Source organism: Mobula birostris, chromosome 8, assembly GCF_030028105.1.
Source record: "Mobula birostris isolate sMobBir1 chromosome 8, sMobBir1.hap1, whole genome shotgun sequence".
Classification (NCBI taxonomy): Eukaryota; Metazoa; Chordata; class Chondrichthyes; order Myliobatiformes; family Myliobatidae; genus Mobula; species Mobula birostris.
This window is the reverse complement of record NC_092377.1, coordinates 23,198,119-23,222,985: the sequence shown is the minus strand read 5'-3', so window position 1 is coordinate 23,222,985 and position 24,867 is coordinate 23,198,119. Positions and strand designations below refer to the sequence as shown.

Below are 24,867 nucleotides of genomic sequence, written 5' to 3'. Positions count from 1 at the left end.
CACAGAAACACAGGACAGACCAAGACTGAAAAACTAACAAAAACCACATAATTATAACATATAGTTACCACAGTGCAACAATACCATAACTTGATGAAGTGTTCGAAGTGTCTCGAAAGTCCCACATCTCACGCTGATGGGAGAGGGAAGAAAACTCTTCCTGCCACGCCCGACCACAGTCCGATTCTGAGTCGTCCGAAAACTTCGAGCTCTGCTCAGCCCACCGACACCGAGTACCGAGCACCACCTCTATCCGAACACTTCGACCTCAGCCTCGGTCGCCAGCAGCAGGCAAAGCCGGGAATTTTGGGGCCCTCCCTCCGGAGATTCTTGATCGCACAGTAGCAGCGGCAGTGAACCAGGCATTTCAGAAATTTCTCCAAATGTTCCTCTGCTTCTCACATCTGTCTCCATCAAATCAGAATTGTGCACGGCGTCCTACTTACAAATACGATATCATTTCACCGGACAGCTGTGCGCGCTGCATCATGCTGCCATCTTCTCCTCCCTCCTAATAACCTAATAACCAAAACAGAATCAATGAAAGACCACACCAACTGGGTGTACCACCAGTGTGTAAAAGAGAACAAACTGTGCAAATCAGCCAGATGTTCTACCGACACAGTGAGGTTTATCATCAATATCTGCCTTATCATCAAATCAGCCAGATGTTCTACAGACACAGTGAGGTTTATCAGCAATGTCTGCCTTATCATCAAATCAGCCAGATGTTCTACCGACACAGTGAGGTTTATCATCAATGTGTACCTTATCATCAAATCAGCCAGATGTTCTATGGACACAGTGAGGTTTATCATCAATGTGTACCTTATCATCAAATCAGCCAGATGTTCTACGGACACACTGAGGTTTATCATCAATGTCTGCCTTCTACGGACACACTGAGGTCTATCATCAATGTCTGCCTTCACTGGGAGGTGTTCCTCATTTACGGAAGTGGTCCCTCAGCAGAGTAGTCCGGTAGAGACTTTTGTCTTGCAGATGTTGAATGACAAGCCTCTCATGTACGTAAGTGAAAACTTCTGTGAAGGCTGGTCTTTGAGTGTGTGCAGCAGGCATCGCCCACATACTGAGATTTGGCTAACCTCAGTTCTGGAGTGCAACTGCCATAGGTTAAGCAGCTTTCAATTAGTCCTGAGATTCACTGGTGATGAAATGCATTATTTTGGCATGAATGATTGAGGCAAAACAGTGATGTTGCCTTTTTCAATACCAATCTTCACTGAGCAGGATTAGTGAATACCACAGCTTGTGAGCTATTGTAGAGCAAGCATAAGATGGAGATGGATTTCTCCAGCAGGCAAATTTGAGGAGGGGCTTCCATAGTCCTTCCCAACTGAAGGAGTCAAAAGCTTTGGTGTGGTCAAGGAACACCATGTGTAGTGGTATTTTTCTAGAGGTTATTGTGCATTGAAGATCACATCTGGCTGTTCAAGGTCACATGTGATTCAGGAAGCAGCAATTTAGCCACATGGTGGAGATAATAGAGGAAGTCAAGGCCAATGATTTCCCTGAAGCAGACAATAGGTAGATTCCCTGTTATAAGACATCTCCTCCTTTCTTGAAAATCACAGGCTTGAGGTCCCCAGTATATCTTCCTTTTCCCAGATGTTGGTGATGAGGCTGTGGACTTGCAACTGAAACTCATCAAGGCTGAGTTTTAGGCTGTACATCTGCTCATGAAGCCTAGGTACTTTTTAGTTGGGATCAGCTCTTTTCAACTGCTTGTCAGCCAGGAATGGCAGCAAGATGGACCCAGAGTGGCTGCTGCAGGATGGAATTAAGTGTGCTCACATTAAGAATGGAGGTGATGCTGAGGGGGTCTTTGTTCCTACCAAAGGGTGCTGATTTCTTCTGCGTCCTGCTTCTTGCAATCAGTAAGGTGGGACCTTAGATGCTGAAGCCGTAGATAGCTTTTTAAAGCACTGAAGAATCCATTGAGCCTCCATCCATCTTCTGATCTTGAGGTACTGGATGATAAGTTGGACCCTTTCCTTGAGGTGCCTGTAAAGCTGTTATTTTTATATTGAGGAAAGATGGTGTTTTCATTCCAGGAGCACTCCACATTTAGCTTCACAGTGTCCTCATCATTCTTCCTCAATTAGGTCCTAGCTCTGCTGTTGGAGAAGTTAAGAGTCTCCCCACAACTGCCATTTGGCGCAGATTTCAGGGTGGCCTATAAACGATGGACACTATGAAGTTGCTGTCAGCTGGGAATTGAAATTTATGTTCTGTGTGACAGGTGCAAGATCTGAGGTGTCCTTGAAAACTTTGATATTCATCTCCTTGAGGCAACACTTCTAAAGACTCTATGTTTTGCGGCCGAATTACTTCCAACACATTTTAGTGGAAGCCATACTATTTATCTTTTGCTCTGCTCTGTTACCTCAGAGCACCTACACTGAGCACTGTCACAGGAAAGCAGCATCCATCATCAGAGACCCCCACCCCCCAGGCCATGCTCTCTTCTTGCTGCTGCCATTAGGCAGGTACAGGAGTCTCAGGACTCACACCACCAGGTTCAGGAACAGTTATTAACCCTCAACCATCAGGTTCTTGAACCAGTGGGGATAAATTACATGGCCAGATCAGCCATGATCTTATTGAATGGCGGGGCAGGCTCGACAGACTAGATAGCCTACTCCCGCTCCTATTTCTTACGTTCTTGTATTCTTATTTCACTTGCCCATCACTCAACTGTTCCCATAACCTATGGACTCACTTTCAAGGCCTCTTCATCTCATATTCTTGATATTTGTTACTTAATTGTTTATTATTATTATTTTCTCTTTTGTATTTGCAGTTTGTTGCCTTTTGCACGTTGGTTGCTTGTCTATCCTGTTGGCTGCAGTCTTTTATTGTTTCTTTTGTTTTTCTTAGATTTAATCCAGAAGAAAATGAGTCTCAGTGTTATATATCATGACATACTGTATATGCACTTCGATAATAAATTTATTTTGAACTTTTGAACTGCTCAGAGTATGTCAGCCTATCTTAAATCATCTAAATCTCATGGTAGTGAAAGTTGCTTAAACTGTCCTGCAATGCTTCATTTTATTATCATTATCAATTAAAAATAAGTCTTTAATATTTATTTGTCAAGTTTGAAATATCAAGTTAATCTTGAACTTTAATTCTATCTTTTAAAATAAGGTGTCACGTCTTTTGTACTTGTGCTTTGCACAACCTGTGTAAGGTCATCTCTTCTAGATTTATAACTTCAAACAAAAAAGATTGAACTGATGATCCTGTCATGTCAAAAATCATTTTTCAATTATACAATGATGTGCTAACAAAAATATATTTTAAATACAGTGAATTTTTAACTGTATATTAAAACAAAATCACCAAAGAAACTAATACTAGTGTATGATTGTCTCCCAAAAATGGTAGGGACTGAAACCTTCCTTAGCATCGATCAATATCTAGCTTTACCACAAATATACAAGATAGATTTTTCATTAGTTAGCAACATTGAGTGACAAATCAATCAACTAATTAAATGGAAACTACTATTAATGGAGTGAGTAAAATTTGTAAGTCACCTTTGTTAGGGCAGCAGGGATTACTGCAGATATCTACTTCATTTGAAATACTTAAATAATTATAATTATTTCTATGTACTAGGTGTAAATTACATTCTGAGATACTCAAAAACAAATAACTGCAGTATTTTGTTAAGGTTATCAATTGTTGTTGAATCTAGGTTGCTTTCATCATTGTCCATGCTGTGCCATACTTGAGGGAAAGGTGTAGGTATGATATGTAGAATGGGGACACCTGTGAAACCAAAACAGTGAAGGTTTAAATTGATTAATTCCTTTCAGTGTCACTTATATAGTATTCTGATCATGAATGTGTGAACTTCAACAAGTTACTAAAGAGTGCTTACAGTTTTTTTGGTTATACCATGGATCTGGATTGCTGATCATTTCATTGCTGCTGGTCTCTGCAGAATTGACTTCACCTCAATCATTCATCTTCCAAATTGCATAAATAATCTCCCTCTTGCATATTTCATTAAATCCAGCATTAACTTTTAATTTGCTGTTAATTCTCTTAAGAGGGAACAGGTAGTCTTTCATTCTGATGACCTATCTAGTAATGATAACGATATGATAGTGTATTGTTTTTCAGAACAGCACACCATGAAACCAACTAGGGAACAATCTGTCTTGGACCTTTTATGTGTATTGAGGCAAGATTAATTAGTAATCTTGTAATTAAGAATATTCTACACAAAAGTGATCACATACAGTAGAATTTTATGTGCAATTAGAGATACAGATCAGTTAGCAACTAAAGTTTTCAAATTAAATAAAGCCAAATATGTGGTTTTGGGAAGGGCATTGTTAAAAACATTGGAAAATGATCTTGAAAGAATTGGCAGTAGATAGATACTGAAAAGCATAACAAGAAAGAATTCAAAATTATCAACAAATGTGTATTTCATTAAAATTTAAACCTTTTTAAGAAAAGTGAACCATCTGAAGTAATGAAAGATGGTAATGATAGTACTAGATAACATGAAGCAGAGGGAGGGGGCTGCAGACTTAGTGTCTAAAGATAGGATTAGAATTGGTAGTTATATTTTGACCAACTATATAGACTGGCCTTCTTCTCTATGATTAATATTCTTTGATTATAAAAATCTGAGATTTTCTTCAATTTATCAGAAAAAGATTTAAAAAAATACAGGTCCAACTGAAGTAATACTAAGAGAAATTATAATTAGGAATGAAGAATTGACAGAGACAATACAAAGATACTTTATATTTGACTTCTCTGTAAAGACGTAATAAGTGTAACAGAAATTGAAGCAAGCCAAGTATTAAATTATAGTGAAGAATAAATTAATATCACTGAAGAGAATTTACCCAAGGGGAGTAAAACTAAAGAAATCCCTCTAGATTTGATAACCTGTATCCCAGGCAGCAAATGTAGCTCCACAATTTCAGAAAGTAGTGAGGAAAAGAAATAGATAATTATGATTCAAGTTGTCTATGAAGTAATATAGTCAGGCTAACTGAGTGGATAAGAAGCTGGCAAATGGAGTATAATGTGGGAAAAGATACAGTTATGCATTTTGATAATAATCACTACAGCGCAGATACATGAGATTAATTAAAGGGATGAGTGAAAAAAGATTGAGTGAGACTGGGTTCAGTGGAGTTTGGAAGAAAGAGGAGGAGATGCAGGGCTCTGAGCGGAAGTCACAGAATTGATGCTGACATGCTATTTGCTTAAACTAATGAATCCAGTTCAATGGGCTATTGTTTCAGGATAAGGATTTAGCCATTAAGGACTGAAATAGGAGATAGTTCTCAACATGGCAGGCTGTAAATGTTTAGCTGTTCCACTGCTGAATAAACCCAAGATCAATTAGTTTTTGGACACCAAGGCAATTGGAGAAAATGGGGATCTTGGCCAGGGGTGCAGATTCAGTTTAATGAATTGCAGAGTAGGCTTGAGGAGTCACATGTATTACCTTTAGTTGAATTTCTTAGGCTCTTCTGACTGAGTTTAATATAAGTTTTGAAACAGAGAAGTGCAAGACAGATATTGGGATGACAGATTTCGTTAAGGCCATTGTCCATGCAATGAGACAATGCCTGGTAAAGTGTAGAAATTAAAAGGAGGTGTTCAGAAGGTATTTAATGAGATGCAGAATCAATCCATTATGCCAACAACAAGAACTTCAATTTCTGTCATAAGAATAGTCATGGAGCAAGTAGGGAATGGTACTCGAATGATGAAATGTGACGGCAACAACCAGAAGGAAACCATTTTAGAACTAATTATGGTGTCCATGCATAGATTAACACATAACAAGGGAAAAGCTTCCTCCCTTTTTGTCCTACGCTGTAACGTACCTCTTACTGAAAAGGGAATATGGTCATCAGTAATATGCGTTGATGGTATTTTCATCCAGAAATATTTCACCTTGCTGGAATGTTCATTCAGAATCCCCAGACGATCCAGCTGCTCTTCTATTAAATAATGTTAAATAAGTGGTTTGTTGGAATTCAGAGATTTTTTTCTCTTGTAAAATAAATACAAGGTTAATATTTATACAGCATATCTGTCGCAGTTGAACATTTAAAGATGCGCATAGTTAAGATTTTCTAGGAGTGAGCCACCTACTGGTTGGTAAATTCATAACCCAATTAATGACCTTATGCAAACTACAGTAGTCTGCAAAATGGGTCTTTGATCCAGTTCTCTTGATTTTTAGTTAAGCCAATAGTTTTTACTCCTAGTAACACCTCAGGCCACTCAGAAACTGAAATCAAGACTCATAGATCATAGCGATCAGTGCTGGAACCTCTTGTTTATGATAGAAGCTGATTCAAGTTTGCCTTGACACCAAAATGGTGGCACTCTGCATGGTGAAGACAGTTGTCAGAGGATACAGAAGGATATCGGTCAGTTGGTGATATGAGCAAAGAAATGCTAGCTGAAGTTTAATCCATAAGACACAGCAGCAGAATTAGACCAAATGGCTCCACTATTCAGTCATGGTTGATTTGTTTTCCCTCTCAACCTCATTCTCCTGCCTTCTCCCTGTGTCCTTTAATGTCCTTATTGAGCAATAGCCTATCAAGCTCCACTTTAAACATACCCAAAGACTTGGCTTCCACAGCCATCAGTGGTAATGAATTCCACAGCTTCATCACCCTCTGGCTAAAGAAATTCATCATCATTTTTGTTCTAAAGGGACATCCTTATATTCTGAGCTGTGCCTTCCAGTGCTAGACCCCTGCATTATTGGAAACATCCTCTCCATATCCAGCCTATCAGGTGTGGCACATTGGGAGGGTAAGTGTTAGGGGAAAGTATACAGTAAATTGAAGGACCCTGATGTACAGAGGGATCTTGCATACCATTCATACAAAACAGTTCATTACATCAGTGCCTTTAATTAGTGTAGATGTTGTGGCAAGGTGAGCATTAAGATAATGCGGAGGCAAGGATAGTTTACAGACTGTGTGCAGTCAACTGAGGCTAGAAAGGTCTTTGTGACCATTGCTCCCCTATGCGCAGCACCGGACTGGAACCATTTGGCATACTGAGACAAGATAAGGATGTAAACGAAGCATTCTATGGTGACATTTACTTTTAGACAGTTATTTTACTAATTAGCTTTCAAAGTATAGATTCTACTGGCTATTAACAGCTGGAATTTGTGATTGATTATGAAATAATGAATCTGAATATCTACAAGGTAACCAATCGGCTACTATCTGCGTCAAACTAGTTTATTTCTGTATAAAAATGTTGTTTCTTGGTTCAAAGTTCAGAACAGTTTGGTGACAGAGGCCAAGCTGTTCTCCTTGTGCACAAGTGAATAAAGTGTGATTGAGCAATGAGTGGAAGTTTTTAGGGTCCAGTTAATCTGCATTGACAGTAAAACAATAACAGAAATCAGAACCAAGTGTTACACTTACAGAGAAAGTGCAGTGCAGGCAGACAATAAGGTGCAAGGTAGATTGTGAGGGCAAGAGAGGTCAAGAATCCAGTTAATCCTATGAGGGAAATCGCTCAATACTATTACAAAAATAGGTTAGATTGTATTCAGAGCCCAAAGCTATATGCTTTCAGGCTCTTCTGTCTTCTGACTTGATAGAAGAGGGGAGAAAAGGGAATGTCTGGGGTGGGTGGGGTATTTGATTATGCTGGCAGACTTATTGAGAAAACAAGAGGCTTAGACAAAATCTAAGCTCTCTGCAGTTCTTTGCGGTCATTGGCTGATCAGTTGCCATACCAAGCAGAAATGCATTGTGTGGCATATTAATAAAACTTGGTAAAAGTCAGAAGAGACACACTGAATTTATTGAACCTCCAGGTGAAGTAGAGAGGCTGGTGAGTTTCCTTGGCTGCGGTGCCTACATGGGCTGATTGGTAAATTTGCAGACAACGTAAAATCTATGACATAGACCAGTTGGAAATGTGGGCTGAGAAATAACAACGTTTAATCCAGACAAGGATGAGGGGATGCATTTTGGGAGGTCTGATGTCAGAGAGAAATATACTGTAAGTGGAGAATTGTTTGAGTGCTAGTCCATTGGTCCCTGGATAGGGTAGTAAAAGAGCCAATCAGAATACCTGCTCTCATTGTTCAGAGCACGGATGGTAAAAGTTGAATTGTAACTGTATAAATGTTTAGTTAGGCTATATTTGGAGTATTGTTTGCCTTCCCAGAACAATGTGGAGAGTGTATGGAAGAGGCTCAGTTGGATTTTGTCTGGATTGAGCCCATCAGGTTGAAGGAGAGGTTGGAAAAATCTGAATCATTTTCTTTTGAGTGTCAGAGACCGAGGGGCAACTGATAGAAGTATCTAAAATTATAAGAGGCATAGGCAGGTGAAAATGTTAAATACTAAAAGGTTTAAGGGGAGATAGGTGAGAGAATTATTTGGAGGCAGCATGGTAACATGGGAGATGGAGGAGCTAAAGATGGTGCCAGAAAGCTACTTCTTTCAGTTCATCCATGAAACAGTTTAATTTCTTCTCCATAATGTATTTTCCTTCCTTCTTAAGGTGGCTGGGGTCCTGTCAGAGTCCATGATCTACATCTGCACTCAAACTGAGGCTCTTCGCGGCTCTGGGCTCCGGCTTTCGGAGGTCGCCGTGAGGCCTAGCAGTGGCTTGGAAGACTGGTGCCTTCCATGTGCGGCCCTATGGACAACCCAATTCCTCATCAGTGTCGCCGGCTAAAGCGTCGCGGGAATTGAAACAGTAGTGTATGCTGCTGTCAAAACAATGGTAATATCGAAACAGCGAGCTGCTGGCCTCCCCCTCGCTGTGACAGGAGCAATATCTCTCTCTCCCTCATGAGTCAGAGAGAGGGAGAGCTCCCGTGGGGATGTCAAAGTGTTGGGATGGACAGTGGCTTTTTTGATGGGAGGTGTTGGGGTTCCAATGTTTTCTGTCATTCATTCTTTGGGGTTTTTCTTCGGTTTTATGGATGCCTGCGAAGACTAAGAATTCCAAGCTGTTTACAGAGAACATATACTTCCTCTAAAATTAAATTGAAGCATTGAACAGGCCCTTTTAGCCCAACGAGCCTATGCCAGCCAATCACACCCATATGACCAATTAACCCATTAAACTGTATGTCTTTAGAATTTGGAAGAAAACTAGAGAACCCAAAGGAAATTCATGAGCGAACATAGAAATTCCTTACAGACAGCGACAGAATTGAACCTGTGACCCTGACATTATAATAGCGTCACACTAACCACGAAGCGATCATGTCCCCCCCCCCCATTCTCTTTTGCACAGAGAATGGTTGGTGCCTGAAACGTGGTGGAAGCAGATCCAATTGTGTGGAAGTGTTTAAAAGGTGTTTAAATAGACTTCCATCCGGGCAGGAAATAGAGGCATCCAGACAATGTACAGGCAGACAGGAACAGTTTGTGCAGGGATCATGGTCAACTCAAGCATGCTGTAACTGTTCTATTTGATCTTCTGAGAGAAAGCTTTAATATAAAAATACTCGAAGTAATTCCAAGTATCTACATCTTCTTTATCTCCTTATGCCTCAGTATAGATATGTCAGCAACTTCTTGTCCATGGCAGCTTTTGATGGTACAGAACCTTAGAGGGCTGGTCTTTATAATGTATCTGATTCTGTATCTAGAAGTGACAGGGAACAAGATTCTTAGTGTAATCTCCCAGAGGGCAGATTTGCTTTGAAATTCCACAGTTGAAATTAACTATTTTTCTTTTATGTTTATCTAAGTATTTTAGAAATGTTCTACTTCAGTGATTCTTTATTGAGCTTTATTTTAAAACAGACTAATCTGCTATTCCTTGGATCCCTTTATAAAATTATGTTTACTTTAGAAAAATCTGCCCATCCTCATTGCTTCCAATATCCTAGCTGAGGGTAAGATTGAAGAGGGAAACCTCACAGGAGCCAACAATTAAAAGGTATACATAATATACAAGGAAATAAGGCAGAAGAAACAAAGTACAACACAATGTGTAACATAAAAAATACTAGTGTATTGAATAACTAATATCTGTTAATTGTATTTACCTATCAGCTGCAGTCTTTTATGCCAGCGAGCTGTGTTTGGAAAATAACTTGGAAATCTTGGGTTTGGTGCACCAATTAAATCCAACAAGACAAATAGATCCTAATTGTAATATAAGGAGATTATTAAATTAGAACATTTATAGATCAGTAGGTTAACTAATCACTTCAACACCTCGTGCCAACAAGTGAGCAATAGTTTTTGGAGCAGTCTTGTTTCTTTGTCATGAGATTGTGTGTTCACACCCTAATTCAAAGATTTTAATACCCAAATTAAACATTGCTACCTCATTAGAGTACTGAGGAGTGGTGTATTATTGGAAATTCCATCTCTCCTTTGAGAAGTTTATTAGAGCTAATGTTGTAAAAGGATCATAAAGTATATTTTTTGAAAAGCAACAGCAGTGTTATACTTAATGTTCAGGCCTTTTTTTAAATCCCTCAGTCACTTTCCCAAAATTATCGTTGTTATTCTATTTAACTAGTTTTTTATCTATTAACTTAAAATGCAACTGAAATGAAAGGTTATTGCCATATCTATTTTGGTATAGTAAAATTGTGGGGAAAATATAAGCCAAAGGAAACAAAACCACAAACACTGGTGACAAGAGGAATTCATAATTTTGCACTTTATGAAGTATGAAGGTCTTGAAACAAAATAGTATAAATGCAAAAAATCTGAAGTAAAAACAGAAACACTAGTGAGAGAAAAATAATAAACATATAATTTCTCATTTGTAACTTCTCAACTGAACGGATCGAGCACTGAGCTGAAGAAATGAATGAGATGACAATCGGATGAAGTAGTCCACTATTCTCTGGGGAATGAACCATCTCCTGAAATTTAATACAGACCAGGCCTTGCATAGGTCAAGATTGTGATTCCTGGAATTGGAATAAACTCTTAAAGGGATCATGATGAATTCCTTTAATTAGGTTAATTAGATTACCTTTAATTCTATGTTTTTTTTTGGAAAAGTAAGCAAACCTAATAATCAAGGCTCTTTATTATGGAAATTAGTCTATCCATTTTCATCATTGTCAAACCACAATTTCATCAAGCATCAGTGCAAAAGTTAACACAGTTTTGAAAGTGAAACTTGATAAAATTTGTACAAGGTCAAAGTAATATAGTTTCTCTAAAGTTCAATGTTGTATGCATTAGAACACTTAGACATCTCTTCTTCCATAATCTTAATGCCTTTCCTTTTCCCTTAAAACTGTACAATAGTTAAATACTTACCTTTTCAGTTTATATCACTCTGAAGTTATCCAGGTGAAACATTATTTAACATATGAGTATCTAATCATCCCTGAAGCATGGTCCACGGTATTAACAGCTTGATAACAGTATCATCTGCAGTTCTGCAGGTTGTTCTGTGACACACTCATGCAGCCAAATAATGAGACAGACACACAGGAAGTATAATCTCACATTACTATTAAAATATCTGCATGCTATTGCTGTTATAGACATTCTAATCCTGAACCAGCTAAAATATTGTTAATATTAATACTTATCAAAGTTTTATTGTGAAGTATCTTATATTATGAAGAAAATTGCACCTCATATTTCTCCTTCGTCAAAGATGGCCAGCACTTACAATTGCATGCAGTTGGTTGGTTTTTGTTGAGCCAGGTGGGTGTGCAGTCTTCTCCATCTTTTGTGCCAAATGTCGGGAACCATAAAGTGAGTCATCCTCAGACCAAGATTGCATTGCCTCTTGGCCATCAAAAAAAATGAGCTGCAGGGTAAGGTCTGGTCTTCCCTGAGTATTCTAAGCAAGCATAATAATTCAAATGTAAGTCCATAATTATTTACAACTGACCAAATTCTCACCTAATCAAACAAACTCATGTGACAGCACCAGATGAGTTTCTGATAAATAGTGACTCTCCCAGATTTAGGCAGTGAGGCATTGAACTGTGTCAATGCTGTAAATCCTTATCCCTGTACATTTACCGATAAATATCTCCCTTAAATGAATCAGTACATCATGTTAAAGTCTTAAATTAGTTACCTAGTTTGTGTTTATTATATATTTGTTAATGTTTCAATGCTAAACTCACAATGGGGGTAATCCTGTGAAGAATTGATACTTAGTTAAAATAATGCAGGCCTTCTCAAATAACCCGTTTGTTACTACAGTTATTAGCAAAATTGTTGTTAACAATGTCCTGATGAAGGGTCTCAGCTCATAGAGTACACTGTTTATTCACCTCCATGGATGCTGCCCGAGTTCCTCCAGTATTTTGTGTGTTGCTCAAGATATCCAGCAACTGCAGAATCTCCTGTGTTTATTGACTATTCTTTTGTATTTTCTGATGAAAAGTAAATATTCTTAAAGTAGATAATATTAATATTTAAAAAAAGATAATAAGTACTTTATTGATCCCAAGTGGGAAATTCTTTCATTACAGCAGCAACATTTAAAAACACATTTAGCAGTGTGCAGATTTAATTAATAATAAGGTGCAAATAATACACAATAATAATTTACCAATGTGCAATAATGTATGAAATAATAAAACAGAGACTATTGTACTATGATGTGTGTTCTCCTGTTGCATAGAGATGAACTGTTGTACACGGTTATTGCATTTGGTAGGAAAGATTTTCTGTAACGATCCATGTGACAGCAAAGCTGACTGAGCCTGTTCGAAAGGGTGCTCTACTGCTTATTCAGTAGGTCATGGAGAGGATGTGACTGATTGTCCATAATGGACAACAGTTTGTTTATTGACCTGCTCTCCACCACTAACTCAGCAGAGTCTGGGTTGTAGCCAAGGACAGATCCAGCCTTTTTGATGAGTTTATTTAGTCTTTTTGCATCACCAACTCCAATGATACTCCCCCAACATAAAGCTGCAAAGAAGACTGCACTCACTGCAACAGACTGGTAAAAGATCTCCAGCATCCTGATGCACACATTGAAGGATCTTAGCTTTCTTAGAAATTAGAGTCTTCTCATCCCCTTCTTGTAAACAGCCTTGCTGTTGGTTTTCCAGTTATGTCTGTTGTCGAGTTGCCGAAGTATTTGTACTCCTCCACTGTGGCAACTTCTTCTCCCAGAATGTATACAGGACTCATCTCTTTCTTTTTAAATCTTATTATTGAATAAGTATACAAAGGGTAAACCATATAGGCACTAATACACCGTTAGAATATAATATATTACAGGAAGTATTAATACAGAAAAAAAATTAACACAAACAGTGCAATTTAAACCTAAAATAACAAGGTAATATAATAGTATACTAATTTTTATATATATCAATAAAGAGAGAAAAAAAACCCCCAAAAAAACCCCACAGTGCAACTAAACTAAAAAGCAAAGCAAAGCAATGGGCTAACTAGGAAACAAGTAGAATTAAATAACTTAAAATCACGTCCTCAAACCCGACCTCCATTAAAAACAGTTAAAGAAAAACAAGAAGGGAACATAAATGTGGACCGAGAGAAGAAAAAATTACATTAAATGAAAATGTTGAATAAAAGATCTCCAGGTCTGTTCGAATTTAACTGAAGAATCGTAAAGATTACTTCTAATTTTCTCCAAATTTAAGCATAATATTGTCTGTGAAAGCCAAAAAAACGTAGTTGGAGCATTAGTCTCTTTCCAATGTTGTAAAATACATCTTTTCGCCATTAAAGTAAGAAATGCAATTATTCTACGGGCTGAAAGAGAAAGATTACTGGAAATTTTAGGTAATCCAAAGATAGCAGTAATAGAATGGGGAGAGATATCTATATTCAATACCTTTGAGATAGTATTAAAAATGTCTCTCCAAAAAGTTTCCAGAGTAGGGCAGGACCAAAACATATGAGTTAAAGAGGCTATCTCCCCCTGACATCTGTCACAAAAAGGATTAATATGAGAATAGAAATGAGCTAATTTATCTTTGGACATATGTGCTCTATGTACAACCTTAAATTGAATTAGGGAATGTTTCGCACAGATAGAGGAAGTACTGACTAGTTGTAAAATCTGCACCCAGTCATCCGCCGAAATAATAAAACCCAATTCTTGTTCCCAATCTGACCTAATCTTATCAAATAGAGCTTTTCTAAGTTTCATAATAATAATATTATAAATAATAGCCGTTGCACCTTTCTGACATGGATTAAGGTTAATTATAGTATCTAAAATATATGTAGGAGAGAGCATTGGAAAGGAAGAGAGTATAGTACTTAGGAAATTTCTAACTTGGAAATATCTAAAAAAATGTAATCTTGGTAAGCTATGTTTATTAGATAATTGTTCAAAAGACATAAGGGAACCATCTAAAAATAAATCCAAAAACCGTGAAATACCCTTAGTCTTCCAAATTTGAAAAGCACAATCCGTAGAAGAGGGAGGAAAAAATATGTTACCTAAAATAGGAATCGCTAGCCCAAATTGGTTAAGATCGAAAAATTTTCCGAATTGAAACCAAATACGTAAGGTATATTTAACTATCGGGTTACAGACCTGTTTGTGGTGTTTCAAATCAAAAGGAAGAGAAGAACCTAAAATACAGCCAAGTGCATAACCTTGAGCAGATTGTAATTCCATTCATGTGTCGAATATTAATTGCCCAATAATAGAAGCTAAAGTTAGGTAATGCTAAACCTCCATCTCTCTTAGCTTTCTGTAAATGTATTTTACCAAGTCTTGGGTTTTTACTTTGCCAAATAAATGAAGAAATTTTAGAGTCCACTTTATCAAAAAAAAGATTTTGGAACAAAAATCGGTAATGCCTGAAATATATATAAAAATTTTGGCAGAATAAACATCTTAAATGCATTAATATGACCAATCAAAGATAAATATAATGGAGACCATTTAAATGAAAGTTGAGTAATATGATCAATTAAGGGTAAAAAATTAGTCTTAAATAGATCTTTATGTTTACAAGTAATTTTAATCCCAAGATATGAAAAATAATTATTAATCAATTTAAACGGAAGGTTATGATACAAGGGAAGTTGCTTATTAATCGGGAAAAGTTCACTCTTACTGAGGTTTAACTTGTAACCGGAAAAGAGACTAAATTGTGCTGATAAATCTAAAGCAGCAGGGATGGATTTTTGAGGATTAGAAATATATAAAAGTAAATCATCAGCATAGAGTGATATTTTATGGGATTTTAAGCCCCAAGTTATCCCAATAATATTTGGAGATTCTCGAATAGCAATTGCAAGAGGTTCTAATGCAATATCAAATAATAAAGGACTAAGAGGACAACCTTGTCTAGTACCTCGAGAAAGAGGGAAAAAGAGTGAACTCAAAGAGTTAGTACGAACTGAGGCCATAGGAGAATGATATAACAATTTAATCCAGGGTATAAATTTCGAGCTAAAATTAAACATTTCAAGCACCTTAAATAAGTAAGGCCATTCTACTCTGTTAAAGGCTTTTTCAGCATCTAAAGAAATAATGCACTCAGGAACGTTTTGTGAAGGAGTGTAAACAATATTTAGCAGTGTGCGAATGTTATAGAAAGAGTAACGACCTTTAATAAAACCCGTTTGGTCTTCCGAAATAATATAAGGAAGTGAGTTTTCTAATCTGTTTGCTAATAATTTAGAAAAAATTTTAGAATCAACATTTAATAAAGATATTGGTCTATAAGATGCACATTGAGCAGGATACAGGACTCATCTCAATCCTCTTTCTCCTAAAATCAACCACCATCTCCCAGGTTTTGCCCACATTCAGGAGCAGATGATTCCACCCGCACCACTCCACAAACTTGTCCAGCAGTCCTCTGTACTGTGACTCCTGCCTGTCTGTGATACACCCAGCCACCGCAGAGTCACCCAAGAACTTCTGCAAGTGACAAGACTCGGATTTGTACTGAACATCTGAGGTGTACAGTGTGAACAGAAGCAGTGATAAGACAGTCCCTTGTGATGTTCCAGTGTCACTCATCACCATCTCAGACAGAGAACTGCCCAGCCGTACAAACTGGGGTCTATCTGTCAGGTAGTCAGTAATCTAGGACAGCGGTCCCCAACCACCGGGCTGCAAAGCATTTGCTACTGGGCCGTGAGGAAACGATATGAGTCAGCAGCACCTTTCCTCATTCCCTGTCACGCACTGTTGAACTTGAACATAGGGTTGCCAACTATCCCGTATTTGCCGGGACATCCCTTATATTGGGTTAAATTGGTTTGTCCCAATTTCCCCTGCTAAGGTAGAGCTTTCCTATGAAACCTTTCGTGCCGAAATGGCATGAAGCGAAGAAGCAATTACCATTAATTTATATGGGAAAAATTTTTGAGCGTTCCCAGACCCAAAAAAATAACCTAACAAATCATACCAAATAACACATAAAACCGAAAATAAATAACACCAACAAAGAGTAAAAGCAGGAATGATATGATAAGTACACCGCCTATATAAAGTAGAAATAATGTATGTACAGTATTGTCGGGAAGATGAAGGCAAAACCAATTTGTGGGGGAAAAAAATCGGCATGTACGCGCATGCACACGTCACATGTGCGGTCACGCATGCACACACAGGTGCCCGCACAAGGCTTCATGGTCATGGTAGTCTTTCCTGGGGTCCCAGGATTTGTCTGCTTCTTTTGTCCCTTATTTGGAGTGAGAAAGTTGGCAACCCTAACTGTAAAAGACATGTTGAGGTGAGTTTATTTGAACACCACCCCCTGGTCGGCCGGTCTGCAAGAATATTGTCAATATTAAACTGGTCCGCGGTGCCAAAAAGTTTGGGGACCCCTGATCTAGGAGATAGTGGATTTGTCTACGTCCGTCCTTTGCAGCTTCTTGCTCAAAAGAAATGGCTTATCAAACACATTTCAGAAGTTTGTCATAATCGTGACCTGCCAAGTTCCTCCAGCATTTTTGTATGTGTTGCTTTGAAATTCCAGCAACCGCAGAATTTCTCTTGTTTATGAGTATTTTTTTTCCAATTTTTTCACTCTTTTGGAACATGAGTATGTTTACATGCTTGTAAGGCAGCATCTATTGCCCATCCAGAACTGCCCTTGAGAAGGTGGGCTTGAGCCTCCTTTTCAAATTGTGGAAGTCTGTCTGTTGAAGATAATCCCACAATACTCTTAGGGAGGGAATTCCAGAACTTAGACCCAGCGATGACAAAGAGCAACCAAAAGAATTCCAGGCCAGGATAGTCTGAGGCTTCAAGAGGAATTTGTAGCTGGTGGTACTTTCATAAACTTGTGCTTTTGTCCTTCTTCATGTTAGAAGTTGTGAGTTTGAGAGGTGCTGTCAAGGTATCATGGTGTGTACATATCAAAATTACATTTTGCCGCTGGTGTGAGGAATACCAATACCAGTGGTGTATAGGATGCCAGTCAAGTGGATGGTGTCACATTTCTTGAAAATTGTCAAAGTTGACTCATTCAGACAAAAAGAAAGAATTGTATTATGCTCCTGACTTGCGGCTATGCATATGTGGAAAAGCTTTGAAGTGGTGCAAGCTGTCCTGCCTCTGACCTGTAATCATAGTGTGTATGTAGCTGGTTTATTTAAGGCTCTGGAACACAGAACTTCATGTGTTATCTTAAAACTTTAATTATCTAAGAAACCAGACCTTTGCTTCACCAGGTCTTAGGTCGTACCTTCATCGCAAGTAGGAAATTGTCCAGTGCACGAGCCATTTCCAGTAACATTGAACAGGGCACAGCAGAATCTGTGGCACTTATGTGCACTCTGGTGTCCCACCACCTGTTGAAGAATTTTGAATCGTAGTGACAAGCCACCACCAGCCTTCGCTTGGCTTTTATGTTGAGAGTACTGATTACATTTGAAAATGTAACCGTTCCATAAGGTATTGATTCCTGGAAAGTGTCCTCTTCTGTTATCCATCCAGCTTAGAGTTCAGCTAAACAACTTTTGATGTGCTGAGGAGAAAAAATAATTCAACAAAACTTAATCATTAATCCTAGATCCAGAGAAATAGATTGAGTTCGGAGGACTGTAATTTAGTCATTCAGCTTCTTGAGCTGGTGCTAAAGTTTATCCTTTGCAGGATCCAAAAATGATTTTATGTGTCATCTTTATAGACAGTCCGTTGGGACTGGAGTGGAAGATGATTGTAGGAGCTTAGGAGACAATGGCACCTAATGGCAACTCTTTTGCTTGCACCTTTGGAAACAGCTCTACTTCTATCTTTAATATCTCTATTTTTTTCCCTTTCAGAGTTCTTTTGAAGGCCCAGACCTGGAGTTACACACTGACTTCCGTTCTTTGTGGGAATGGAACTCTCTCGGGGTCTCACGATTTACCAAGGATGCAGCCGAGAAGATTAGCTCACCTTCGGAGTTCTGGGATTTCGTGGCTCTGGAGGTGGGAGGACTCAAGGTTGGGGCCTCTGCAGGAAATTAGTGTGTCGTGGGAGTACACACAAGATCGAAAGCAGCAAGCTGGCTGCTGGCTGTGTGCCCAGAGACCAAAGCTCTTTGGGCACAGAGGTTGGAAAAAGCGGCGCAACAGACATTTAACATCATAAGTCAGTGAGTTGTTCTGTTATGCCTCCTCTCTCGCTGTGAAATGGAGATACCTTAATTGCCCTTATTAGGGAGAGAAAAAGCCTGTGGTATGTCGAATTACCGGAGTCTTTGGGGTACTGCAAGTCTGTGTCTTTATTGTTGCTTTGCTACATGCTTGATTGCTTGGTGGGGGGCGGGGGTGCTGATGCTTTTTATTGGTGGTGGGGGAGGGGTGAGGTTTGTTGCTTTGTTGCCGCTTACGCGCGGGTGGGGGAGCTGGTGGGGTTTTGGGGTTCCAACATTTAACTGTCATTCATTCTTTGGGGCACTCCACTGTTTTCGTAGATGGTTGCAAGGAAAAAGATATTCAGTATGTATATTGTAGACATTTCTCTGACATTAAATGTACCTTTGCAACCTTTGAAACACCTATCTCATGGGCTTGAAGGAGCAGGTTCTTGGTCTAATGGCAAAAGCTTAAGAATAGTTGGTGACACAAGTTTTCTTGTCGCTCAGAAAAATGTAGACACAGACACATCCACTTTATGTTACATAGATGCACTCTGAATATATGTACAGATCTTTCCTCATAATTCTCCATCGTCCTCATCACCTTTGACCTTCAGTCCTCCAACTTCCTCTTTCCCTACCTCTGACCATAGGGAAGGGGTTAAAGGAAAGGAATTAAATAAAGAGAAAGGAAGCTGAGATGGAGTGGGATGATTGATGGGCAACATCAATTGTGTTATGATTATTTTATTATCTTGAATTGAAATTATAATATCCTGATAGTTATTGTTGTATGTACCATCAAGATTAGAAACTGATTTCCATTTTAATGCTGGAAAGGCTCAAGCATGACTAAATCTAAATAAACATTTTCAATTAATTTATGTCAGTCATCTTCATATTTTCATCTTTGATACATAATATAATACCAAATAAACACAGCTGAGGCAGGGAACTTGGAAAAAAATAGAAAATTCTAGAAATGCTGATCAGGTTAAATGTATAAAATAATAATGCTTCAGGTCAATAACTTATCAGCAAAAGTATGGTCATAATTAATTGCTTTAAAATATTCTCTTTTTTTATTTTTCCATATGCCATTGAAGGTTTTCTATTTTCTCATTTAAGACCACAAGACCAAAGAGGTGAATTAGGGGATTTGGCCCATTAAGTTTGCTCCACAATTGCCAATGAAGGAAACCATTTCAGCCCATCAAATCTATGTGAACTCACGCAGCAGTCTCATTGCTCACTAAATTTGTTCCCTGTAACCAGATCTCCCACATTACTATAGTTGAGTTCAAGACCGTAAAGGGACATATGCCTTTGTGAGGGTGAGTGGATTGCTTTGAAGCGGTGTGTTGAAAGGGATCAATTATATTTTCATTTATGTTCCAGATTTTGTAGGAACAGCCATGATGAAACCGAGGTGTTTCCCATCACCAGCATATTTCAAAACAGGTTCAGAATTGTCCTGCATTTGTGGTCTGAGGGGAAAATCCCAACAATACCTGCCATGCTTAAAGAGGCTTCGATGCATGTACTCCTCTGCAGACATAACTCATCATAATGTATAGATCTGTAATTTTCTAATATCATACTGAGCTGTAGTTATGTCGGCAAACTATGCAGACCTAAAAAAGCAGCTCTATTGAAGAGCATTTAAATCTCTCACAGCAATATTTCAATTTATGATGGTTTTCAGGATTTTTTTCTACTCTGTTAGCAATTGATATATGGTATTTCAGATTCATCCCAGTCATAATTTTGTTTTGATCTTTATTTGAAGCTATGTGTAATGTTTAAATTTAGGATTAAGTTCCTTTTGCCTTTCTTCATCGAAGAGTTTCAGTGTAACTATCTGATTGAATTTTCCTAAAATTTTAGTTGTCGTGGTTGGATCACTATAATACTTATGAGAATTAATACAAATAAAGTTCAGGTAATATTAAAATTATTTAACTCTGACATTGATGTTTACTGTTTTATAAAATATCTCTACTCACCTGACGCACTGCAGCATTTCGAGAGGAGCCTGGATATCTCTCCCGAAACATTGGTCTCAGATATTGATGCCACATCAGAGAAATGTTAGTCAATGATGCAATGCTTTGGATGTCAGCAGTTGTCACGTACTTGGGCTCATGGTACAGCTGATGAAGATGCACAGAAAGAACTTAAAGGTATGTAAAGCTATCTACTATCACAGTATCAGGTATCTCAGTCCATCTATAAGATAATTTTTGGGTGTACATCTCTACCAAAGGGGGTGTAAGGCGCTCCCTCTCCCCGCTACCCTGCAGGTCACTTTTGGGCAAGGCGTAGTCCTTGCTTAGACCCCCCCCCCCCCCCCCCGAGCATGGTCACGTGACGCCATGAGAGCAGGCGGTGCATAGTTGTATGAACGTCTGGTGCGCATCTACAAGTCCTGGTTATGCGACCACTAACGACAGGCAGACAATCTCTGAAGAGTATTGAATATGGCTGGGGTCACCCATTTGTAAAGACGCTGCTCAGAAGAAGGCAATGGCAAACCACTTCTGTAGGAAATTTTGCCAAGAACAATCATGTTTATGGAAAGACCATGAATGACTACATCATACGACACGGAATGTAAAGAACAAAGGATAATAATATTCATTTAAATTTCAATAATCTCCATACACTATTCACCATTTGCGCAAAGCTATCTGAATTGACAAAATCAATTACTTACTGAATGATAGAGGGTTTCAAAATAAGGCAACAAAATGTTCAAGGCTCTGCTTTGGCAATGTGCTTTTACTTTGCCAAAGCAGAGCCTTGGACATTTTGTTGCCTTATTTTGAAACCCTCTATCATTCAGTAAATAATTGATTTTGTCAATTCAGATAGCTTTGCACAAATGGTGAACAGTGTATGGAGATCATTGAAATTTAAATAAGTATTATTTACTAAATATTATTTATTTATTAGCTATGACATTTCAGCAAGTCCAGTGGCAGAGCTTCACATTGCCAGTGGTCTGGTTTCATATCCTGACCTTGACCACCGGCCTTGTGAAGTCTAAACTTTCTCCCTGTGATCATGAGAATTTCTTTTGAATGTTCCTCTTTCTTCCACATCTCAAAGACATGCAGGTTGGTTGAAAAACTGGCCACTATAATTTTCTCCTCTTAAAGATGATAAGACCATTGGACATAGAAGCAGAATTAGGCCATTCAGTCCATCCATCCTGCTCCAGAATTCCATCATGACTGATTTATTATCCCTCCTTGCCCAATTCCTCTGCCTTCTCCTTATACCTTTGATGTGCTGCTAATCAAGAACTTATCAACCTCTGCTTTAAACACAGTATATCCATTTGTTTGGCCCCCGCAACTGCCTGTGGCAACGAATTCCACAGATTCACCAACCTCTGGCTGAAGAAAGTCTTCATTTCTTTTCTAAAGGGACATCCTTCAATTCTGAGGCTGTGCCCTCTGGTCCTAAATTTCCCAACCATAGGAAACATCCTCCCCACATCCACTCTATCTAGACCTTTCAATATTTGATAGTTTTCAATGAGAGTCACCCCTCCTCCCCCATTCATCTAAACTCCAGTGAGTACATGTCCAGAGCCATCAAACACTCCTCTTATGTTAACATTTTCATTCCCGAGATCATTCCCATTAAACTGCTTCTGGAACTTCTCCAATGCCATCATATTTTTTCCTAGATAAGGGGCCCAAAACTGTCAACAATAATCCAAGTGTGGTCTCATCAATGCCTTATAGAGCCTCCGCATTACATCCTTGCCTTTATGTTCTAGTCCCCTCAAAATGAATGCTAACATTGCACTTGCTTTCCTTGTCACCAACTCAACCTGCAAATTAACTTTGAGGGAATCCTGCAACAGGACTTCCAAGTCCCTTTGCACCTCTGATTTCTGAATGTTCACTTCGTTTAGAAAAGAGTCTCTTGTGTAGGTGAGCGGTAGAATCTGGGGTGAGTGGAGTTGATAGTTTGTCAGGAGAAAAAAATTAGATTAGTGTAATGTTGGTATAAATGGGCACTTGGTGGTCTTGCTGGAAATGACTAAGTTCTGTAAAGCAGCACAGAATTTTGATGGAATTTCATCTAATATTGGTGTCAAAATGGTTGTTGTTTTTCATCTAGTGTGGTAGTGTAGTGGGTAGTGGTGGTGCCTCTCACTTTCAGCTTTCACCACTGGCTAGCAGTCTTGCGAAAAGGAGAGTGGAATGTGTCCATACATAGCCCCTCCAACAGCAAGCCTCCTCGCTGGCGACACACAGAAACTGAACTCCTTTCAGATTCGGGATGAAATACACGGGATGGGGAGGAGGTCTGACCCCTGCATAAGGAGAACGCAGGCCCACCAGTGTGTGAACATGCCCTGGTGCTCGTGAACCAGATCCCCAGCTACGGGTAAAGAGCTCCCCTGCCTTGTGGGCAGCTCAGGAGAGACAAAGGTTCTGGGAGTAAACCCAGACAGCAGATCCAGAGTGGATCCCCTGAGGCAGCTGGACGTCATTGAACATCCTTCTCGTACCTCCTGCAGAAAAGCTGGTGCCAGACATATTGTTTCACTGAATATCCTGAAATGGTTGTGGTACATATTGGTACCAATGACATAGACAGAAAAATGGTGGAGGTCCTGAAAGCAGACTATGGGGAGTTAGGAAGGAAGCTGAGAAGTAGGACCTCAAAGGTAGTAATCTCGGGATTGCTGCCTGTGCCATGCAACTGTGAGTATAGGAATAGAATGAGATGGAGGATAAATGCATGGCTGAAGGATTGGAGCAGGGGGCGGGGATTGATAGTTTTGGATCATCGGGACCTCTTCTGGGGCAGGTGTGACCTGTACAAAAAGGACAGGTTGCACTTGAATCCAAGGGGGGCCAATATCTTGGCAGGGAGGTTTGCTAATGCTATTTGGGAGGGTTTAAATGAGATTTGCAGGGGTGCGGGAACTGAAGTGAAGAGGCAGAGGATAGGGAGGTTGGAGCACAAGTAGAGACAGCTTATAGGGAGTTTGTGTGGAAGAATAGGCAGATGTTAGAGCAAAGATGCAGTCAGACTGATAGTTTGAGATGTGTCTATTTTAATGCAAGGAGTATCATAAACAAGGCTGATGAACTTAGAGGGTGGATGTATGCGTGAAACTGTGACGTTGTGGCCATTACAGAGACTTGGATGTCTCAGGAGCAAGAATGGCTGCTGAGTGTGCCAGGCTTTAGATGTTTCAAAAGAAACAGAGAGGGAGGCAAAAGAGGTGGGGGCGTGGCATTGCTAATTAGGGATACTGTCATGGCTGCAGAAAAGGAAGAAGTCATGGAGGGATGGCCTACCGAGTCAGTGTGAGTGGAAGTCAAAAACAGGAAAGGGGCAATAACTCTACTGCTCCCAACAGTAACAGGGATATCAAGGAACCGGTAGTGAGGCAGATTCTGGAACGGTGCCATCATAATGAGGTTATTGTGATGGGAAATTTTAACTTTACTAATATTAATTGGCATCTCCTTAGTGCAAGGGGTTTAGATAGGGTAGAGTTTGTTAGGTGCATTCAGGAAAGTTCCCTGACACAATATGTAGATAATCCAACTAGAGGAGAGGTTGTACTTGATCTGGTATTGGGAAATGAACCTGGTCAGGTGTCAGGTCTCTCAGTGGGAGAGCATTTTGGAGATAGTGGCTACAACTCTATCTCCTTCACCATAGGGCTGGAGAGGGATAGGAGCAGACAATTTGGGCAAACATTTAATTGGGGTGGGGGGAAATATGATGCTATTAGGCAGGAACTGAAGCGCTTGAGCATGTAGACATTAAGAAAGAGGATGTGCTGGAGCCTTTGAAAAGCATTGTTAGATAAGTCACCGGAACAGGATGAGAAAGACTCCAGGCTACTGTGGGAAGCAAGGGAGGAGATTGCTGAGCCTCTTGCGATGATCTTTGCATCATCAATAGGGACAAGAGAAGTACCGGAGGATTGGAGGGTTGCAAATGTTGTTCCCTTGTTCAAGAAAGGGAGTAAAGACAATCCAGAAAATTATAGACTAGTGAGTCTGACTTCATTGGTGGGCAAGTTGTTGGAGAAGACCCCGAGAGGCAAGATTTATGAGCTTTGGGGAGACGTAATCTGATTAGGGATAGTCAGCATGGTTTTGTTAAGTGCAGGTCATGCCTTACAAGTCTGATTGAATTCTTTGAGGATCTAACAAAACACATTGATGAAGGTAGAGCAATGGATGTTGTGTACATGGATTTCAGTAAGGCATTTGATAAGGTTCCCCATGTAAGGCTCCTTCAGAAAGTAAGGAGGCATGGGATCCAAGGAGACCTTCCTTTGTGGATCC

General features: G+C 39.2%; 1 protein-coding gene across 1 annotated transcript; it reads right to left on the bottom strand.

Annotated features, from left to right (window-relative positions):
- Window positions 1–3,655: 3,655 nt before the first annotated feature.
- Window positions 3,656–20,679, bottom strand: LOC140202158 (glutaminyl-peptide cyclotransferase-like). The gene is given in 6 exon segments (XM_072267027.1): window positions 3,656–3,801; window positions 5,895–6,011; window positions 10,067–10,166; window positions 11,668–11,841; window positions 17,654–17,935; window positions 20,539–20,679. Coding segments are annotated over 6 exon segments (894 nt in total). The 5' UTR covers window positions 20,614–20,679.
- Window positions 20,680–24,867: the final 4,188 nt, after the last annotated feature.